The 19,865-nt window shown below is 43.1% G+C and overlaps 1 protein-coding gene across 1 annotated transcript; it reads right to left on the bottom strand.

Annotated features, from left to right (window-relative positions):
- Positions 1–5,240: 5,240 nt before the first annotated feature.
- Positions 5,241–18,396, bottom strand: ARF3 (ADP ribosylation factor 3). The gene is made up of 5 exons (XM_058170435.1): positions 18,256–18,396; positions 14,382–14,586; positions 12,719–12,829; positions 10,787–10,911; positions 5,241–7,092 (listed from the first exon to the last, which is right to left on the bottom strand). Exons 2-5 carry the CDS (start codon positions 14,527–14,529, stop codon positions 6,931–6,933), a joined length of 546 nt encoding a protein of 181 aa, XP_058026418.1. The 5' UTR covers positions 14,530–14,586; positions 18,256–18,396; the 3' UTR covers positions 5,241–6,930.
- Positions 18,397–19,865: the final 1,469 nt, after the last annotated feature.

Raw genomic sequence — 19,865 nt, 5'->3', positions numbered from 1 at the left:
GGCACAGTGTGAAATCTATTGTTCTCCAGACATTGCCAAACCACTATAAACCAGAGCCCATAGCCAGTATGGCCAAAGTTGAATGCTGAAGGTCATAATTTTACCACATTTGGTGGGGCCCACAAGTTCTTTATTCCTGCCCTATTATAATCAGTGAATCCCCCAACCACTCATGGTTAATTCAGCAAACCATGGTTTAACACAAGTTGTGAATTCACCCACCAGTAGCACTTATTTGAGACATGTACCTAGGCTCACTGGAGAACTGGGATCTTGCATTATACTTGCACGAGTACCCTTATGAGATGTTTTGTGACTCAGACATTCTCTGTCATGGACATTAAGTAGGCAGGAGAAGTGGGGACATGAAAAGAATGGGGCCAACTGCAGGGTCCCATTGGTCTTCATTGCAACAAGCCTCTTCACAAATTGAGGAAATGATCAGGAGTAATCAGATTTATAGTGGGATGGTGTATCAGAAACATGGTGGTGAATGACTAAAAAAAATAGGCATGGTTGGATAAAGCTAGAACAGAATTGCCATTCAAGGGTAACAGCTGATCTTGAGACAGAATATTATATCAGCAGGTCTAAAATAATTGGGATCGCTGGGGTTTTTAGTTTCATGCAAAAAACTAGCAAACCAATGTTAGCTTATACCACAAATCCTTTTATGCTTTTAATGTGATAACGTTGTGCATTGAACCAAACCACTGCTCTATCTAATTCATATTGTAAGGTCTACAATGTGGCCATCAGGTTCCATATTCTTTTTACATTTCAAAAACTTACTTAGAAAACATTTCCAAGAATGCATCTGGACCACCTGGAGTAGCAACAGCTGTTTAGAAACTTCGTGGTTCACTGGGCATGTCTGTTTGCTATTCACAAAATGGCAGCCGATGAGAAAACTTCGTGTGCCTTTGTGTCAGTGTCGACTCCTGGCGACTCCCTGCACATGCCCTTGCAGTTTTCTTGGCAAGAGTTCAGATGTGGTTTTTTTCCCTTGCCTTCTTCCCAGGGCTGGGAGAGGGGGGACAGGGACTGGCACAAGGTCATCCAGCTGGCTTTGTGCCTAAATTTCTAGCCTGGCGTTTTTAACCATTACACCAAACTGTCTCTCTCTTTTGAGATGCTTTCCAACATTTCTCTTTATATTTGTTTTCTCTACACTGCTCCCATCCCAAGACAGGTGATGGCACGCTTCCAAAGGAAGAGCTGAAATGCAGGCACTCTTTGTACAATGGCTTTCTTCAATGCTTGAAAGAAACGCTTCAGACCTCAGGTGAATGCAGCACCTCTTTGCTATACAATAAAGCACCTGCTGCCCCATACCCCTCGTTTTACATAAATCTGACCAAAAAGGAGCCAAATAAGTGAAGGCAGAAGGAAAAGCAGAATTTATTCTCCAGGTTCAAAAGACTGGGGGCGGGAGGGAAATCAGGCTGTCTTAAATGACCAGAAAGAGTATCAAAGGTTCAAAGCACACCTTGTGAATAATTGTCAAACATGGCATACACTGAGCTCAGCTAAAATAACATTGTTATTATAAATAAAAAGTTTGTTGCTTTACAACATGCTGCTACTCCCTTCAATTTTTAAAGTGAAAAATCTTTAAAATATTAAAGTCTGGTGGACCGAAGTTTTTGTAGGCAAAGCAGGTGCTCTCTGAGTAACACAGCTCCTCTTCTGTGTATTATTTCATCTTCTAAAGAAGAGAAAGTCACACATTCCCATGTCATGTGCCTAGCAATCAAAATCATCCAGGAATTAACCCCCCTGATTTTCCCACAAGGAGGCAGCATACACTCAAAGTAATTTAGGCCTGCCTGGATGGATGGAGACACCTACTTGAAAGCACAGCAATTGGTTTGGATGCCAATCAAAAGGTCTCTCTGGCTGTGACTCACTGGTGTGTGCCTGATGTACACCCACACATACAGCCCAAAACACTTCAGTTGCCTGAGGTGAAACACAGGGTAGAGTCCTTGACTGTACAGAATCTGACTATACACATAGAGCCGAGAAAAGATGGGGAGATCTTGTACATATGAAGTTGGCAATTGAACATTATTCCACTATCGATGCCAGGAAAATGTCCTCTACTGCATTGACTAGCTTAAGCCAGTGATGGACAACTGGATGCATAGAATAGTCTATGAATAGTCTCCAATTTTAGATTCCAGGCAATGTGTATTCAGATATACTACTGTATAACAAGGACAGAAGGATGGAAATCCTTCAGACTGTGTCTGATTTCGTAATAGTATTAGCAACAATCTTTTCTCCTTGTTATTTTATGCACTACCAATATAATTTGAATATGAGCGTTCACAAAAAATTGGGTTTTTCAACACAAAACATACCTTGCAGCCAACAGAAGCAATGATGACACAAGACCACATTATATGAACTTAAAGTATTGTGTTTTGAACTTATCTCTGGCATTCAATCAAATCCCTTAATTTCTTTCTGAAAACTTCCAAAGATATCCACCGTATACACAGTACTGCTGTTGAATTATTTTATTCCTATTGATATAGATGTAATGGATATTTCAATTCTTTATTCTCTTGAATATCTAATAGCATAATCTGACAATTCATTCTAAACAATAGTTGTGTGCATATTCTTTCCTTAAATTATTAAATCACCCATACATTAAGCAGATTTTTGCCTTCTTTTGATGCTAAGTAAACAGACAAATGGAATCTAATTAATTGCACATTAAATTACAATATGCAAGACCACCAGAATGGTCTGAATGTTAATATTGATGGGAATTCTTTTATATTCCTTCACCTCCCAAACCATAAACCAAAATAAATGAATTAGTGTGCAGGACCAGCCCTGGCTGCTACTCCCCATCTTTCATCACCCACTGAGGTTAAGTTATAGGCTCATGTGTATAAAAGGGATTTTGCATAGAGAAACCACTGTCAAAATGCAATTATTCAGAGTTGTCACAAAAAAGCCCAGGAGTAAAAAAAAAAACATGTTCAGGGCCAGTCATTATTTCCTAGAATACTAGTTAATAATTGCTTTTCAAACCAGCATTATTATATCATATATTTATATAATTTATTTCCTAAGTTTCCAAACCAGCTTTTCCTAATTGTTGCTTTACTTAAAACCATCAAATACTTCCAATATCACTTTTAAATTCTGGCTGACGTTTGCCTGGAATTGCAATTTATGGTTTGCCAAAAGGAGACACCAAGTATGAGATATTTTCATTCATCAATTCAAATGTATGGAAGATTTATTCTTGGGAACAATTTAGATAGAAACAAAGGGCATATTCGCTATAACAAAAGGAAGATTGTGGGCCTATTGTCAGTGGATGAGGGGGCTCTTTAAACATGGATAGCTATAGGACCATCCCTGACCTTGTTTGTATGATTTTTAAAAAATCTTTAATCCAACATGGAGCCACTGTGGATAACGCAGAGCTGTTCTCTGTAAAGAGCCTTCCTGACTAAATTTAAAGTGGGAAACTATGACCACTCGGGTGCCGCTGAATTATGGCTCCCTCTCTCATAATATATGATGAATGGGCTGCTGGAAACCAACTCAGCCACACCTCCTTAAATTTTCTGCCACTGGGAATACATTTCTATTGTGATGAAAGAACAAGCCATTGTTCTTGGAGGTTTGAAGCATTTTCAAGGATGCAGTGTGTAGAAATATTGCACGCTGTCCTGGAATCATGAAATGAACTACAAGCATTCTAATTAAATGTCATGCTGCTCTTTGTTATTTGAGGAACACAGCCTTTTCAGCAGGCTACTTCAATTACTTCCATGTGATAAGGAGACAAGATTCAATTATTTTAAACAATGTTTAATGGGATGATCTCTCCAGTTGCAACAGGGCAGCTCAAAAGCCTGAGTAAGGGGCAGCAAACTTTTAACTCCAAAAGCATGATTCAAGAATCATGCTGAAAAGAGACACCGTGTGAATTGCCAAATTCAGGACTCTTCCAATTTCTTGAGGGCACTTATGTGAACTCCTGGGCCATAACCCAATTTACTGTCAAAAGATGAGACTTTCCTGCACCAACAGAGAAGGCAGAATGGATAAATGATTTTAGCCAATGTCCCATTTATGACAAAGTCCCTAAAAATAACTAAGTTTAAGATCTTTTTTAAAAAAAGATCTTTTCATGGGTTGTAGAATCCCAATGCCAGTTTTAATTGGGTAGATGGACGGATAGCCCTCCTGGGAAAAATAATTTTCTAGGAAATTCTAAAAGTGAAAGCTGGTCCCAGAATTCAGGGACCTCGGTATTCCAGTGTCTCATGATTATTTGACAATTGACAGTGGAAGACAGGACACAAGGAAACCAAGAAACAAAGCTTTTCTGTCTCTACAGATTAAGCACACAGTTGTTACCTCCCTTTCAGGCCTCCTCAATCAGCTTCTCTCACAGGCACCAAACAAGGAGACAAGGTTCTTATGTAGACAAGCAGGTTTGGGTATGGGAAGCAATTTTAGGGCCTGATGCATCCTCATTTTGGAGCAATGAGCGGAACAGAGAGCCCAATCTGATGTCCTCAGTGTGGACAAGCTGCCTTCTTGGATTAGTAACTAATGGGATTTAGCAACTCATCCAATATCTCTCTTCAATACAGGAAGAGAGGGGGCTAAATGCCACTTTGGATTAAAGACACCCCCATCTCATAGAGAAATGCAGCTCTCTGTTAAGCTGTTTCTAATTAAAATAGTGCCTGCATGTCCATCACAGCTCCTGAGCAACCCAACCCTGGCCAAAAGGACCTTGATGCTAAAGAGGGGGCAGGAAATGGGAGGGGCTGGGGAAAGAAGGGGAAGAGAAATGAAGATTCAAAATGAAAGTCACCAGTTCATATGGAGTTGTCAATGGGAGAGGCAGAAGGATCACTGTGTTTTGGTCATGTGTAGAAGGCCAGAATCCTCTACATGGAACCCCTTAACCCACCCAAGCACTTTGATTCCTGGCACGCTCCCAGAAGTTAGGCAATTCTTAAAACAGATTTTTCAACTCTCAATTCAGGCTGAGAAAAGACAGGAGATGCACAGATCTCAATTCAGAGAACTTGCATTTCCTACTGAATGTTTGATTTGCCTTAAGACTCTGAGCTGTGTGTTCGAACGACAGAAATAGAAAGGAAACAACCATTTTAAGTTATGAACAGTGTCATGCTCATCCACCCTCCCCTGTATCAACCAACGGAAAAGAGCAGATAGGAGACAGTAGCTACATAAAACGAGTTTAATATCCAATGGGAGTGCACAGAGGTCATGGTGCATCCAACTGTTCAAAGAAGGGGAGGGGGGGCGAGAAAAACACAAACAGGGAGCCATGGCCCAAGGTATGAAGAAACCAGAACTCAGGGGAAAGGAAAACCACTTTACACCAAGCAAAGGGAGCTAAGGTTTTGAGGGGGAAGTGGCAAGGAGAGAGCAAAAGAGGAATAAATACACATTTGTCAGAAGTGGGGAGGGGAATACACAGTACCAACACTGTCCAGAGGCAGGGAGTGACCCGAAAGTTACATGCAGTGACCTGGGCTTGACCCTAATACAATCATTACTCCCCAAAAATAAAACAAGGGAGGGGAAAAAAACCCCGACACTGCCACTTCCCCCAGCATGGGAAAAAGAAACCTTCATGGGCCAGAGTACAAATCCAAGGGCGGCAGAGGGAGGAAGGGAGGGTTCTCCACTGGGGTCATATCATGCAACAGGGCAGCCATGAGAGAGCCCCCTCCTCTTTGAGTTCCAAGGGGAAGAGAAATAGCAAGTTGGTTGGTGGAAACATTTAGCAGCTGGGATGCCCCTGCAGGTGTGCATATACATCCCTTGGATGGAAAGTCCAGGCCAGGTAGCCAAGGGTGGCATTAACATCTGCTCAGGTAGCTTTTGATAGCCACTGGTCCCAAAATCTCCTGCAGCAGCCCATCAATGCTGATCCCCTTTTAGAGAGGGGTCGAGAAGAGGGGGGAAAATTGTTTTTTACATGGCTTAGGATACATTATTCAGGGCTCTAGTGCCATTTGGTCTAAGAGGTTGGAATGCAAATGATCCCGCTCATCAGCAGCATAACAGAGCTAACTGCATGAGTCACTAGTAAGATTGTGAACAGGATGATAAAATGGGTAGCAAGAAATAGAGCAGGACATTCAATATGATTGCAATCTCATTAATACCAACAGGGGGAGCCAGCTAATACAGATAGGACAGCAAGAATACATACTCTAGTCTGGGGAATCTAAAATCCTTCTATTCCTCCCCCCCACCCCCCACCCCCCACCCCAATTCTTCCTTCATTGTCTCCCTCGGCCCCTGCACGTGTGGAGGCTACACACCATTTCCCTTATTCCTGGCCTCATGACACAGAAATTTTCCACCAACCTGCACCAACAGCACACAAAAGCAAGAAGCAGCTGCCACTGAGGAATATTGGTCACCTCCAAACAAAGAGAGCCAAATTTCACAGACCACCAAAAATACAAAAATTGATCCAACTAAAAGGGGAGAGGAAAGGAAGAAAAAGAAAGAAAGAAAGAAAGAAAGAAAGAAAGAAAGAAAGGCCACAGAATTGGCATCCAACTCCCACTTGTCCCAGCCCTCCCACCACACCCATATATTTTATTATCTCTATATATATATTTATCACACACGCACGCGCACACACAGAGACCGTGCAAAAAATCCTGGCAGAACCAGAACATGAGAAAAAGAGAGAGAGAGAGAGAGAGAGAAATCAAAAGTTAGCCCCAACCATCCCCCTCCCGCCCCCTCCCCCCCCAACAGCAACCGGTGCCGGCAAGAAAAGCAAACCCAACAGGGAAGAAAAGGTGTGACAGGGGTGGACAGGAGGGAGGGGATCAACCCAAAGTAGAACCAACAGTGAGGGGCTTAGCCCACCACCCTCCCCTCCTGCACTCATTTCTTGTTCTTCAGCTGGTTGGCCAGCCAATCTAAGCCCTCGTAGAGGCCATCTCCGCTGGTGGCACAGGTGGCCTGGATGTACCAATTACGATGGCGCAGTGAATGCAGGCCCAGCTTGTCCGTGATTTCTGCCGCATTCATAGCGTTGGGAAGGTCCTGGGGAAGGAGGCAGAAATGAAAAGAGATGAGAAACTAAATATGACCAACAGTGCCCCAACACTTTCAAAATGAAGACCCTAGAACAAAAGGGGTGCTCTGGAGCCTATGCCTTTTGAATACACCCTTCTTCTGTCTGGGGTGAACCAGTCCCATGTAGGGAGCTGGTAGGAATCTGCTGAAGGAAACCACTTTTGGCCTGCAGAGCTTCTCCAACTGCTCCTTATAATAAGTTTCTCTTTCCCGTTTCATTCTTAGCTTTGTTGTTCTGTAGATTGGGGAGTTCATTCACGGCCTCCAGATCTCTACTGAGTCCAAATCCCAGAAACCGAAGCATGTAATTTTGAAGCACAAAGCTCATCAAAGCAGAGATATCAACCTTAAAACAGCTTTCATGAGAAAGCTCTTGGAATTGCCTTCTGCTCTACACAAAGACCTGAAATATCCAGCCCACATTGTAGAATTGCACAAAGAATCCCCTCCCTCTGCTAGTTAGGAAGGATTTTATATATAAAAAAATCCAACTGCTACCATGGAGGAAGTTTGCACTTACTTAATGTGTTGTACTACTCAGTGATGTGAGCAGATGACATTTAAACTCTTTTTATGAATTCCTAGTTCAAGCTCTAGCCTTCCTACCAGTTAATTTACCCCGAGGATTTACTCCCAAGCAAGCACTCGATGAAAAGCTATTTGGTGTTGTCACAGAATAGAAGCTGCACAAACTGTTTCTGTACACAGTAATCACGTGTCAACTTTCTGTCCAAGTGACAGATGAAGACGACAATGACTGGGGAAGAGGCATCTGGGCAAATCTCCACCCCATTTCACTTTAAAAGAAACTTTTGATGATAGGATTAAAAGTACAATGTTAACGCCTATCAACATGCTCCTTTTCATTCTACTCATATGTGCAAGCTGGGGAATAATGCAGACGTAGTTCAAACAGTACACTATTTTGCATAACTTATACTGCTTTTTCTAATGACGGGGCATCAGAGCCTGAATCTAAACCTTGTTTAGTATCTGTTTTTAATTTCCAAGGAATAGCAAAGTTACAGCATCCACTCTGAAACGTATTTTTCCAATGGAAGGGGATCATAAGCAGTGTTGAACGGACCCTGGACTCCCCTTCAGAAACCCAATTTAACTCTTCAATCCCAGAGTTGCTGGACTTGGGGCATTTCTACAGAACACAGCTGTCAATGAGTGAGATTTGTTTTCCCTCAGTTTTCAGTTGTCTTCACTTGCAAAGCAGTAGTGTTAAAAACCATTTGTTTTTAAGAATAACCCAGAAGAGTGCACCAAAGCAAGGTAGCAGCAACTTCTCTTAATAGAAATAGCAACTGATGGAGGAAGCAAACACATCTGCACATTTGGCACAATTATTATCAACTCTTTGCCATGGAAAAGAATTGTTTGCACCCATCTCCCACATCACTTGATGTGTAAACTATAAGCACACCTACATGCTGGCCAGCTACACAACGTAGCAAGGGAAAAGCTTTACAACCTAAGACAATATATATACAAAATAATAGTTTTTGAAGGTGGGATTTGAAACAGCTCTGGGCTACAAACAAGAGGATTCTTGGTAATTCTTGTCTGTTATAGCCAAATGGGTCAGTAATTTATCAAGAAGACTCACTAAAGCAGTGACTTAAAACAGGGCATGCTTTACTTCCTGTCGCCCCATAAGTTACCTGAGAAGAGACTCTATACCTGTGATGGCGAACCTATGCCACACATGCCACGGGTGGCACACAGGACCGTCTCTGCAATCACGCCAGCTGTCACCCCAGCCCAGGTCCACTGCGCAAGTGTGCGGGCCTCCCGCCGGCCAGCTAGTTTTTGGGTCTCTGCCATGCATGTGCGGGACGCATGTGTGGGATGCGTGTGCACATGCATGGGGGCGGGGCGCATACGTGGAGACGCTCACATTGCATTTTGGGGGTTCTTGTGTGCATCCCCCTGCGCCCAATTTTGGGCCTGGAAGGCCTCCTGCACCAACCTGGAAGCGAAAATGGGGCACGGGGAAGGCACGAGGCTCATGCACGGGCACGCACGCGTTCATTCACACACATGCTTTGGGCACTCGCCACCAAAAAGGTTAACCCTCACTGCTCTATGCAATGTAGCAACCACAAGAAAGGGTTGGGCTTGCTTTTCAACCCTCATAAGACACGGAACGACGTACCTTACCAAGAACGACATGTGCCAATATTAAATAGACTAATACGAATGCTTCTTAATGAGCTGCACCTTATACAGAAACTTTATTGTGTGTGTTATTAAGTAAAACCATTTTCAAGTTGAAGAATTCAGAGTTCACCTTTGAGATTGTAGATATGCAAGGGTTTCCTTTGGGAATTTATGAGCGGACACTGTGCCAGATTATAGGAAACAAACAGCCTTTCTTTGCCAAGCTTCTTAAGTAAGGTATCATTTAAGGTCCACCTATTTTCTTCTTGGGGAAGAGATCCTGTGGCGATACGGTACTTCATTTATAATGAATGGCTAAGGTGCTTCACAGCTAGGACATCTAATACAGGTAATCTTCGACTTACAACAGTTCGTTTAGTGACCATTCAAAGTTACAACAGCACTAAAAAAAAGTAATTTATGACTGTTTTTCACACTTACAACCTTTGCAGTATCCCCATAGTCACATGATCAGAATTCAGACATGTGACAGAATGGCAGCTGATTCATATTTATGACGGTTGCAGTGTCCTGGGGTCACATGATCACCTTTTGTGACCTTCTGACAAGCAAAGTCAATCGGGAAGCCAGATTCACTTAACAACCGTGTTATTAACTTAACAACTGCAATGGTTCACTTAGCGGCTGTGGCAAGGAAGGTCATCAAATGGAGCAAAATTCTCTTAGTAAATGTCACGCTTAGCAACAGATAATTTGGGCTCAACTGTGGTCTTAATGTTGAGGATTACCAGTAGTGACTTGCTTCATAATGTATGGAGAAAAAAGTATGAATGGGAAGAAGAGGGAGACAAGGAGGAATGGAGGTGGGGGGGAGGAACGTCAGCCCTTTATGGTTGCCTAGATCAGGAAACAGGCTCCACTGAGATTGATTAGATTAACAATGTGGTTGTTTTTTCCCTTCCCTCCTGGGCCAGCCTGAGCCTCTTCCCAACACTACTCCTCTCCCAGGATTCAATGAATCTTCCTGCCCTTTTTATTCTTCTAATCCCTTCCGAGTATTTCCCTTAAGGCTTCTACATGACTCTCTACAGAGCAAAAGTAGATGGGAAAGTGTGGACGTATGTGTTGAATTGAATAGAGGACAAGTTATTACAGCTATGGTGCTCTGCCTTCCTTACATATCTCACATATGAACCCTAAATATTCTCTCCTGAAGGAGTGAGATTCTCAAAACACCTACCACCTTCCCAAACAGGTTTTCTCCTGAATTACTGCATAGATTGGTAACACATCGTGAATCCCAAGCTCATCCACCAACAGAAAAAGGTGCTACGTGCCCTTTTCAAATCTCATTACCAAAATTATCTCTGATCCACAGAAAACTGGTAGGCAGAATGTATTTAGGTTGGATGCAAGTATCAACTACTCTCCATAGATGGGGACCTGCCAAACATTTCTGCCCCAAACAGACTCGACCTGGAACCAACCAACCAGCCTAACCTTCAAAGCAGCCGGCCCATTCCAGACTCACCTGCTTGTTAGCAAAGACAAGGAGAACGGCATCTCGCAGCTCATCCTCTGCCAGCATTCTCATCAGTTCCTCACGTGCCTCGTTCACTCGTTCTCGATCGTTGCTGTCCACTACAAAAATCAGGCCTGAAAGAGAGTATGTCTGTTTATTTAAGAGTACAGAAAAAATATATGATTAAAAGAAACTGGGTATTTTGTAAAGCAAAGTATGAAGACATGGAAGGTGGGAATTATGACTCTTTCAAAAGAATGCAATTAACCTGTCAGAAGTTCTGATTATTACAATGGGCAAATCAGTCACTCAAAAGTGCTGGAAACTTAGAAAGAGAAAAGCAAGGGTATGAAATAGCTTCCACTTTGAATTCTTTAACGGGAGGAGAAAGAAAAGGCTTTCCCTAGGAAGCCCACAGGTTATTTACTAAACAGGAAAGATAGGAAGAAAGAAAAAATCCACTGGACTTTCAAGTCACATTTCCAAAAGAGCAGTCTTAATAAATTACCTAGTAGATTAATTTTGGGCTGACAATCACAACACATTTTTACTTTTCCCTTGTCCTAAATACATGAATTGGCCTAGTTTTCACACTTGACTGGCAGAATTATGCACTAAATGAAAACACCAGCTTTTTATCTCTTCCCTTATGTGAGTAAGGACATTGCCTTATAAACCAATTCCCAAAAAGAAATGCAAAGATAGAAGTCCAATCAAAGTGTTTAAATCAGCCAATTAATCTCATATCTTAATCCAGAAGCCCATGTTAGGCTGCCAAATTCAAGAAATCAAGGGTTCTTTTATAGTCCATGGATTTCATACTGTATCAGATTATCATAAAACACTAATTCTGCAGGCTAGAAATGTTCCACTGGATCATACTGAGTAACTCTGATTAGAGCCACTATGAAGCAGGTTATTCTATACCAGTTTTGCAAGACAGGCAAAAAAAGCAACTAGTTTTTTTCCCATGTATCTAGCTTGCTCACACATGCCTGAATAAGTAATTTGTGGACAGAATAGAAAGTCTGAAAAAATGCAAAAAGGCATTTGGTCAATTAGATGCAATTCCTAATTTGCCTGAAGTGAGTAGCTATTTAAAGCCTTGAAAATTAAAGGAATGGGGTTTTTTTTTTGTTGAGTTGGAAAGCTTATTTCTCTGCCACATTGTTCTTAGGGTTAGTAAGGACTTTGTAATTCTTAATCTATGCATACCATTGTATAACTTATGACCACTATAAAGTTTAAATCTCAGCAGATTCCAAGATAATTATTTCATGGGAACAAACAAACAAACAAACAAACAAACAGCAGTGTTATCAGACACATAAACTTGCTGAGCATCTTGGCTGCTTAGAAATCACTGCTTCATTTGGAAACTGAGAGACAGCTACTGCTTAATCATTGCCTCTCTTGTGAAGAATGTGTCAAAGGCTTCAAATGGACCCTGCAATTAAGGTTGTTTAGACAGCTCTTCCTAATAAAACATTCCCTAGCTGGCTTACAAAATAGACCGATCAATTGAAAGCTTTTTTAAAAATCATGAAAGTGCAAAGAGAAGCAAACTCACAGACTACTTGTGACTGTGTTTGGACCTATTATGTGTATTGCCTCTGTATGGATTCAAGAATTTTTCAAAATATAAACAGTACCAGTACAATGAAGCCATATAATAAAACAATTCATCGCCTAATAAACCCATGTCAGCTAAAAGATAACCTGGAATAGGGATGCCTTTGAAAGTATTATTATCTGGTAGGTGCACATCTTTTTTGCCGCACAAAAGCTTACCACTGAAAACAGCAGCAACTTTAAATGGATTTCTAATTAAGAATCATAGGAGCCTTAAATACCTGCTAGTGTGAAGAGCAGGGAGAAAGGGAAACCACCACTTTGTTAGTTCCAAAAAAAGATTTCCCAATTCCTCGTCACTTCCCATACCTTGAGTATTCTGAAAATAGTGTCGCCAGAGGGGGCGTATCTTGTCCTGGCCACCAACATCCCATACAGTGAAGCTGATGTTCTTGTATTCAACCGTCTCAACGTTGAACCCTGAAGAAGAATAACACGGTCAGAATTTGGGCTGCACAGCAGAAATGTAGCCCACTCTGGCAATCAACACGGAGCATGGACCATCCAAAAGCAGGACTAAAAATCAGGCATTACAGAGGTCACAGCTAGTCTTCATATTCAGAAGTAACATCCCTAGTATCAACAGGACTTTGCCTATATTTTATAAAAGTGCAGATGGATGTACTGCAGCAGGATGAAGTTGGTGGACTTGTTTTTCCATCTAATGCCATCCCTATGTAAAAATGAAAGGAGATAATTCTCCTGCTTACATTTAGAATTTAAAAGAGGACCTTAAGCTTCAGCATTCATCAACAAGAATTACCTACTGATAAACACGTTACAGTGAGAGATCTTAAAAGCACACCACATCCCCAGTCAGAATCCCAGCTGTGGAAAAACAGCAGTTTTCAACCAACCAGAAGCCCCATAGTATTACTAGCTCTCAGTAATCTCACAAATGAGTCATCTTTTCCCACATACTTGGATAAAAATCAAAAGATGCAATCCATGAAGCACCATTGCTATGCAATCTGTTCACAGGGGTCCAGCATAAGTAGTTCTAATGAATGGAGTCTGCGCAACCACATTGTATAGCCAATTGCACTCCAAACACCTTCAGAAGCCCTTTAGTTTATGACAATGTTATGTTTCCAAACTTCTCTTTGAAAACACGTTAGCTCATTTTCATCATTAAAAGGGGACAAGAGTGTTCTATTGTACTCAGAGACAACAATGGCATTTTGATAGCAATTGGCTATGATGGGTAAAATGGAGCCTCTAAGCGGCAAAACAGAATATCTTTGAGCAGCAGTTGCATGGAAGGAGGTTGTTTCATTATGGGGGTTGCATGCTCTTTCTGTTTTCTAAAAAGATGTAGGTAATCCCTTAAGATATTCAGATCAGATAGATCTTTGGATCATTTCAGAAAGATCTGGCTGACATTCTTACTGCACAAAGGCATTTCGGAATGACTGTGATTAGAAGCCAAATATTCACTATTAGGCGGACCTTGCCCTAGTAGCCCTCGTAAAATACCGATAATAAATCAAGTATAGGCAAGCCAATGGCATCACAGGCAGGTTTTGCCCGTGTGTGTGTGTGTGTTTCATTTTTCATCTAGCTGCTGCCACTACTGTGAGTCATCCTCATTAAGTCTAATGCGTGCCACATCAGGGAAAGAAAAAAAAGAGTAGTTCAGATGACAGAGGACAAGAAAACGACTTTAAGTCAGCCTTAACCTGACCTGTTGCCCTCCAGATGTATTGGATTTCAACTCCCATAATTCCAATCAACAGGACAGAGAAAGCTTGTTTAAATTTATCGGATTCCATGCCTACAACATGCCAATCTTTCCAGAAATTGACACAAAATCCCTGGAAAGTACTTAGGAAAGGTCCCATGGGAAATAAGAGATTTTCTTATGCTACTGCCCTGAAATGACAGTCCACATTCATTCTGCAACCATTCTCATGCTCACGGTTCCACTTTCGAAAGGAAAGGAAAGTACTTTCCAAAAACAAGAAGGCCGTACCAATAGTGGGGATAGTGGTGACAATCTCTCCCAGTTTCAATTTGTAGAGGATGGTGGTTTTCCCAGCAGCATCAAGACCCACCATAAGGATTCGCATCTCTTTTTTGCCAATCAGGCTCTTCAGCAAGTTGCCAAATATGTTCCCCATGGCAGCAAGTTCAACGGTGCAGGACTAGGCTTCTTCTGTCCAGCTGGTGTCAAAGTCCTACAAACGTGGAAAATTCTATTAGTTAGGAAGCAACAGCTCCCTCTAAAATGTCTTGGGGTGATCAACAGAACCACAGGAACAGATCTTGAGACTAGAGAATTAAGGATTTATAGGAGAAGAGGAGAGGAGCATGTGGCTCTTCAAATACCATAAAACTTCCCATCAATCCCTATGCTTGACAGATTGGCTAGAACTGACAATAGTGAGCATCTAGCTTTGTATTAGCAGACTTACAAGAAGGTAGGCTAGAGTACCAGATAAATTATGCACCTTCTTATAGGTCTTCTATGAGGTTTCCCGGTTCTAAAACATTTCTGAAGACCAAATACATTCAGACACTTAAGCACAAAACTCTAACTCAATTTCAATAGGCACTCCTTGAAATCAAAACAACTCTCTCAGTGACTGACAATACAAAAACATACAGGAAAGTTCTCTCTGTGGTGCACCTCTTTTAACTCACTCGCACAACATATTTAACATGGGAACTCAAGTTGCCATCAGAAAATCTCTTGTACAAGGGTGCACAATCGTTTTCAAGCTGAGGGCTTACTTTAAGTGAGTAGCAACCGGAGGCTAAACTCCAAAAAGTGCTCTGAGCCAAGATAAAAATAATGCTTTGGCATTGTTTAAATTTAAGTGGAATTATGATATAATTAATATATTGTTTGTATTGTTTTAATCATTTCATTCAATGACAGTAAAGATTACAAATGTATAACTTTTCAAGCAGCTCTGGGGATCATGTCCAAACTTTGGGAGGCTGCAAAAAAATAATAATCCCAAGGCAACCTGTTAACTTCAAGCAAAGGAAAAAAGTATGACATGAAATGAAAGCTTGCTTTCCTGAAACCTTCTGCAAATAAAATTTAACAGAGCCTATTTATCTACCATACATTTTCCCACAATATTGTCTACATTTACAACACTGGAGTTGCTTGAAAGAGAAATATATCAATTCTATATGGTTACGGCATTTTTTTTCTTAGTTGGTCAACTGGAGGCCATTTTTGGCGAAAGAAAAACAGAAATAGAAACTCATTACAGTAGCCTCATAATTTCTCTGCCTTCCCTTCAATAATCATGGAATATTAATCCCATTTGAGCATTTCATCACTGAGGCTTAACAACATTCATTTCTTTTAAAGCTCTCCGATACACACAATTCACTGCCTAAGTTATCAAGTGCACATTAACTTCTAAAAGCAGGTAAAACAAAATGAAATCAATCCTCATTATACATAATTTCTTCACCAAGAATGCAACTTTGGGTAAAAGTAGTGGATTACATGAGTTTAATACAGCACACCCAGGCCCAAATATTTAAGGAATAAAAGAAATAGGCCAAAGCCAGTATGCCTTAGTAGACAGAGATATACAGAAGATAAAAAATGCATTTAAGCTTTGGATTATGTGATACGTTTTCACACAGATGCAATCCAATTTGGAAGAGTTTAGGGCCTTTACACTTGAGATAACTGCTTATTTTTCATCTCATATTATCATTATCCCCTAGTCCAGTGTTGGCAGATCTTTTCGGCACAGAGTGCCGAAATGGGATCGCCCCCACATGGGGGGAACCACCATGAACCGGAAGAGCAGCTCCCTGGTGTGCACACGTGGGAGCGCTGGAAACTGGAATAGTAGTTCTGACCTGGTCTTCCGGTTACTGGCATGCATGCAGACGACCAGCTGGCCGGCGCACGTGTACATGTCGGAAACTGGAAGCCCAGCTTCTCACTGCACACATGTGCACTAGGGAGCTGCTCCTCTGGTTTCTGATGCTCCTGTGCGTACAAAGACCACCTGGCCAGCTCACATGTGCACCGGAACCCAGAAGAGCAACAGATGATGGCTGGCATACCCGGAGAGATGGTTCTGCATGCTACTTCCCGCATGCGTGCCATAGGTTCACCATCACTGCCCTAGTCCCACTAGAAAGTTATTTTTGAGGAAGGTTGATTTTTTTAGGAGGCAACTGGACTTTCTTGTTTTTTCTTTGAAGACATTTCGCTTCTCATCCAAGAAGCTTCTTCAGTTCTGACCGGATGGTAGGCTGAAACTTCTTGGATGAGAAGTGAAACGTCTTCGAAGGAAAGAAAAAAAGGGAGTTGCCGCCTGAAAAATAGCACCTTTGGGACAAACCATAACCTGGATGACTGAGAATCTTTACAGACTGAGGAAGGAACGTACGTAAGACCAATATCACGAGAATTACAGCACATATGAATCCACAGATGGCGCTGGGGGCAGGATAGGCTTGTCAACACAGGAACAGTTCAGTCCTGTGAGGAACCCTTTCTCCCCGAGTCACATTACTGAAAAGCAACCCAGAGGCAAGGGGACACATGTGCCAGGCACTGCCTGTCACATGATGCATGCCAAGCACACTTCATAGGGCCAATGCTTAGGCCTTGGCCGATTCCTTACCCCACTTCTCCCTCCCCACCACACGCCACCCCCCCCAACCCCAAAAATAAGGGTGCTCAGAAACAAGGGAGTCCCATAAGCTCAGCTTCCCTGAGGGCCAAAGTCCCCAGCCCACAAAAAGGGCCCCTCCTCTCCCCTTGATTTAACTTGGCAGCTTCGGGAGCCCCGGAGGTCTCTCCACACACATCCCAGAATCCCCGCTCCGGTTCAGACTGGAGGCAGCCCCTTTTTCTTCAAGACCCCTCGCCTCTTCCACGCTCTTCGGCTCCACACCGGTGGGATTTTGCCACCAGCGATTATTACAGCCTTCTTCTTCTTCTTCTTCTTTTTTCCTCAACTTAAAAATGACGGCCGGGCCTTAGCAGTCAGGAAGAGGAGGAGGCTGGACGTTACTCTCTCTCTCTCTACCTCATCCTCCCCACAACCTTCTTAAAACAGTCCAGGCTCCCCACCCGGCCTCTCGCCCTTCCAGCTTACGACGCCCCGTCTGAGCGGCACCCACCGAAAGGGGAGGGAGTGGGTGGAGGGGTGTCTGTCAGCCACCCACCCACCCACCCACCCGCGTGTTGCAGAACCACGCAGCGCCCCCCCCCCACGCTCCTCCCGGAAACCCGCACCGTGGCTGGGAATCGCTCGGCGGCGCCGTCTCCGTCTCCGTCTCCGTTGCCACCGAGCCTGCGATAACCCACCCCCACCCCAGCAATTGCAAGGCGAGCGCGCTCCCGTGGGCCCGGCGCTGCGGGCTGGAGCCGTTTGGAGGGAGACCCCCCCCCTCGCTCGCTCGCTTCCTCCCTGTTATTGTTTCGGCTTCCAAAGGGACGACCACCACTACACCCCCACCCCCAGCCCCCCATAATACGCACGGCCTCCCACACACACGGTAAACGGGAGGGCGGGAGGAAAGGCTCGGCAGGCAGCCACCCCGCTTCTCCCGCCTCCGTGGAAGCCACTGGCCCAGCCTCTCCCCATCGCCCTTTGCATTCCCGAATGACTTTTTCCGCCGGAGCCCCACGCCGACCGGCCTTCTTCAACAAACGCCCGCCACGCCGCCGCCGCCGCCGCCGAGCTTGCCTTCTCCTTTTAGCTGCGGTATTCCTTCCTTCTACACCGCGCCTCCCTCCCCACCTCCATCCCCCACCACCTTCCCCAGCCAGCCCCCGCTTTCTTTCTGGTCAAGCCGTGGCAGCTTCGGCCGCCCCCGCAAAGCGAGCCGCGGGGCCCTGGAGAAGCACCCACCTGCTCCCCGCGCGCGCGCCTCCACCTCCGCCTCCTGCTGCCCAGCTGACTCTGCACTCTGCGTCGTCCCCTTCCAGCCGGAAGCAGCAGCGGCGGCGGCGGCGGCAAGCGGCAATCAAGCAGGCCCGTGTACACGACGCTCTCGCGAGATCTCGCCCACCCACCCACCCTCTTCGCCCGGTCGGCGTTCGTCTCGCGAGAACTGTGTGGCCATCGTCTCCATGGTAGCAGCTGCTTTTCCTGCGCGCGCGGTTGGGAAGGGGGGAGGGAAGTGGGGAAGACTACCGCATGGAGGGGCGTTCTTGAGTTGCATCTTGGCTTTCGATGGTCGTTTCCATCGGTGTTAGCTATCGCAGGGTCTGCTGGGTGCCCGAGTGTGTGTCAGCTTTATATATAAAAATGATATGTGTGTGTATATTTCATTTATTTATTTTGTCAACTACATATTAAATAATATATATAAGTATAAGCATGAACGGAATACATAAAATGAATACAACTAAAGGGAACATTAGGACAGGGACGGTAGGCACGCTGGTGCTCTTATGCACGCCCCTTATATATATAACCTAACCTAACCTAACCTAACCTAACCTAAGAACCAGTGGTGAAATGTAAAATTTGTTACTACCAGTTCTGTGGGTGTGGCTTGGTGGGGGAAGGTAATATGACTGGATGGGCATGGCCAACTTTTTTTTTTTTTTACTTTTAAAAGCATTTTTTCTACAACCTCTTAGACTAAAGAGATTGTAGAAAAAATGCTTTTAAAAGTCTCTGAATCTGATGATCCCAGCTGACCCACAGGCTCATTAGAGGCTTTTTTTTTTTTACTTTTAAAAACATTTTTTTTCAGCTGAAGAAAAAATGCTTTTAAAAGTTTAAAAAAAACCCTTTAATGATCGCGTGGCTCAGATGGGCAAGTGGGCGGGCAGGGATTTTTGTTACAGGTTCTCTGAACCATCTGCCGCCATCACTACTGGATTGGGCGATCCAGTCCGAACCTGGAGCATTTCAGCCCTGCTAAGAACCTTCAAATATTTCTTTCCCTAACTTTTAACTACTGTATTAAGTTGCTCCATTGTTACCATCTTTGTTTGAGTGTTCCTTGATTTTCTCTTAGATGTCTTTTCTTTTTCTCCTTATCCAATTTTTCTCTGTTTGTTTGCACTATTTCATCTTTCTTTCTCCTAGCTCTTCTCTAAAACTCAATATTTACTTGAGAATTTCTCTCTTTTTTTACTTTTACTTTCTACCTTTCATCAGCAATTTTCACGTCAGCATAAAGTCACTTACCTTCTTTTTGATGATTCTTTTTTGCTTTTTACATTATAGGATATTACTTTTTGCTTCAGCTCTAACAAAATGACACATTTAGAATCCTTCAAGCAGTCTGTTTAACCAATTTAATCCTTTTACCCTTGCTGCACAATCATACAGGACAGGGCTGTGACTATATATTCTGGGACTACAATAATGCTTTTATTTTCTTTAAGAAAGAACTAATACAGTTTAATTTAAAGCCAGTGGGAGAACTTTTTATAACCTAGTGGGAAAAAAAACCAGGGCAGAATATAAAATGAAAATAGAACATCCAGCTCTTGTTAGAAAAT

The sequence above is a fragment of the Ahaetulla prasina genome, chromosome 2 (genome assembly GCF_028640845.1).
Source record: "Ahaetulla prasina isolate Xishuangbanna chromosome 2, ASM2864084v1, whole genome shotgun sequence".
Lineage (NCBI taxonomy): Eukaryota > Metazoa > Chordata > Lepidosauria > Squamata > Colubridae > Ahaetulla > Ahaetulla prasina.
This window is presented reverse-complemented; position numbering and strand designations above follow the sequence as displayed.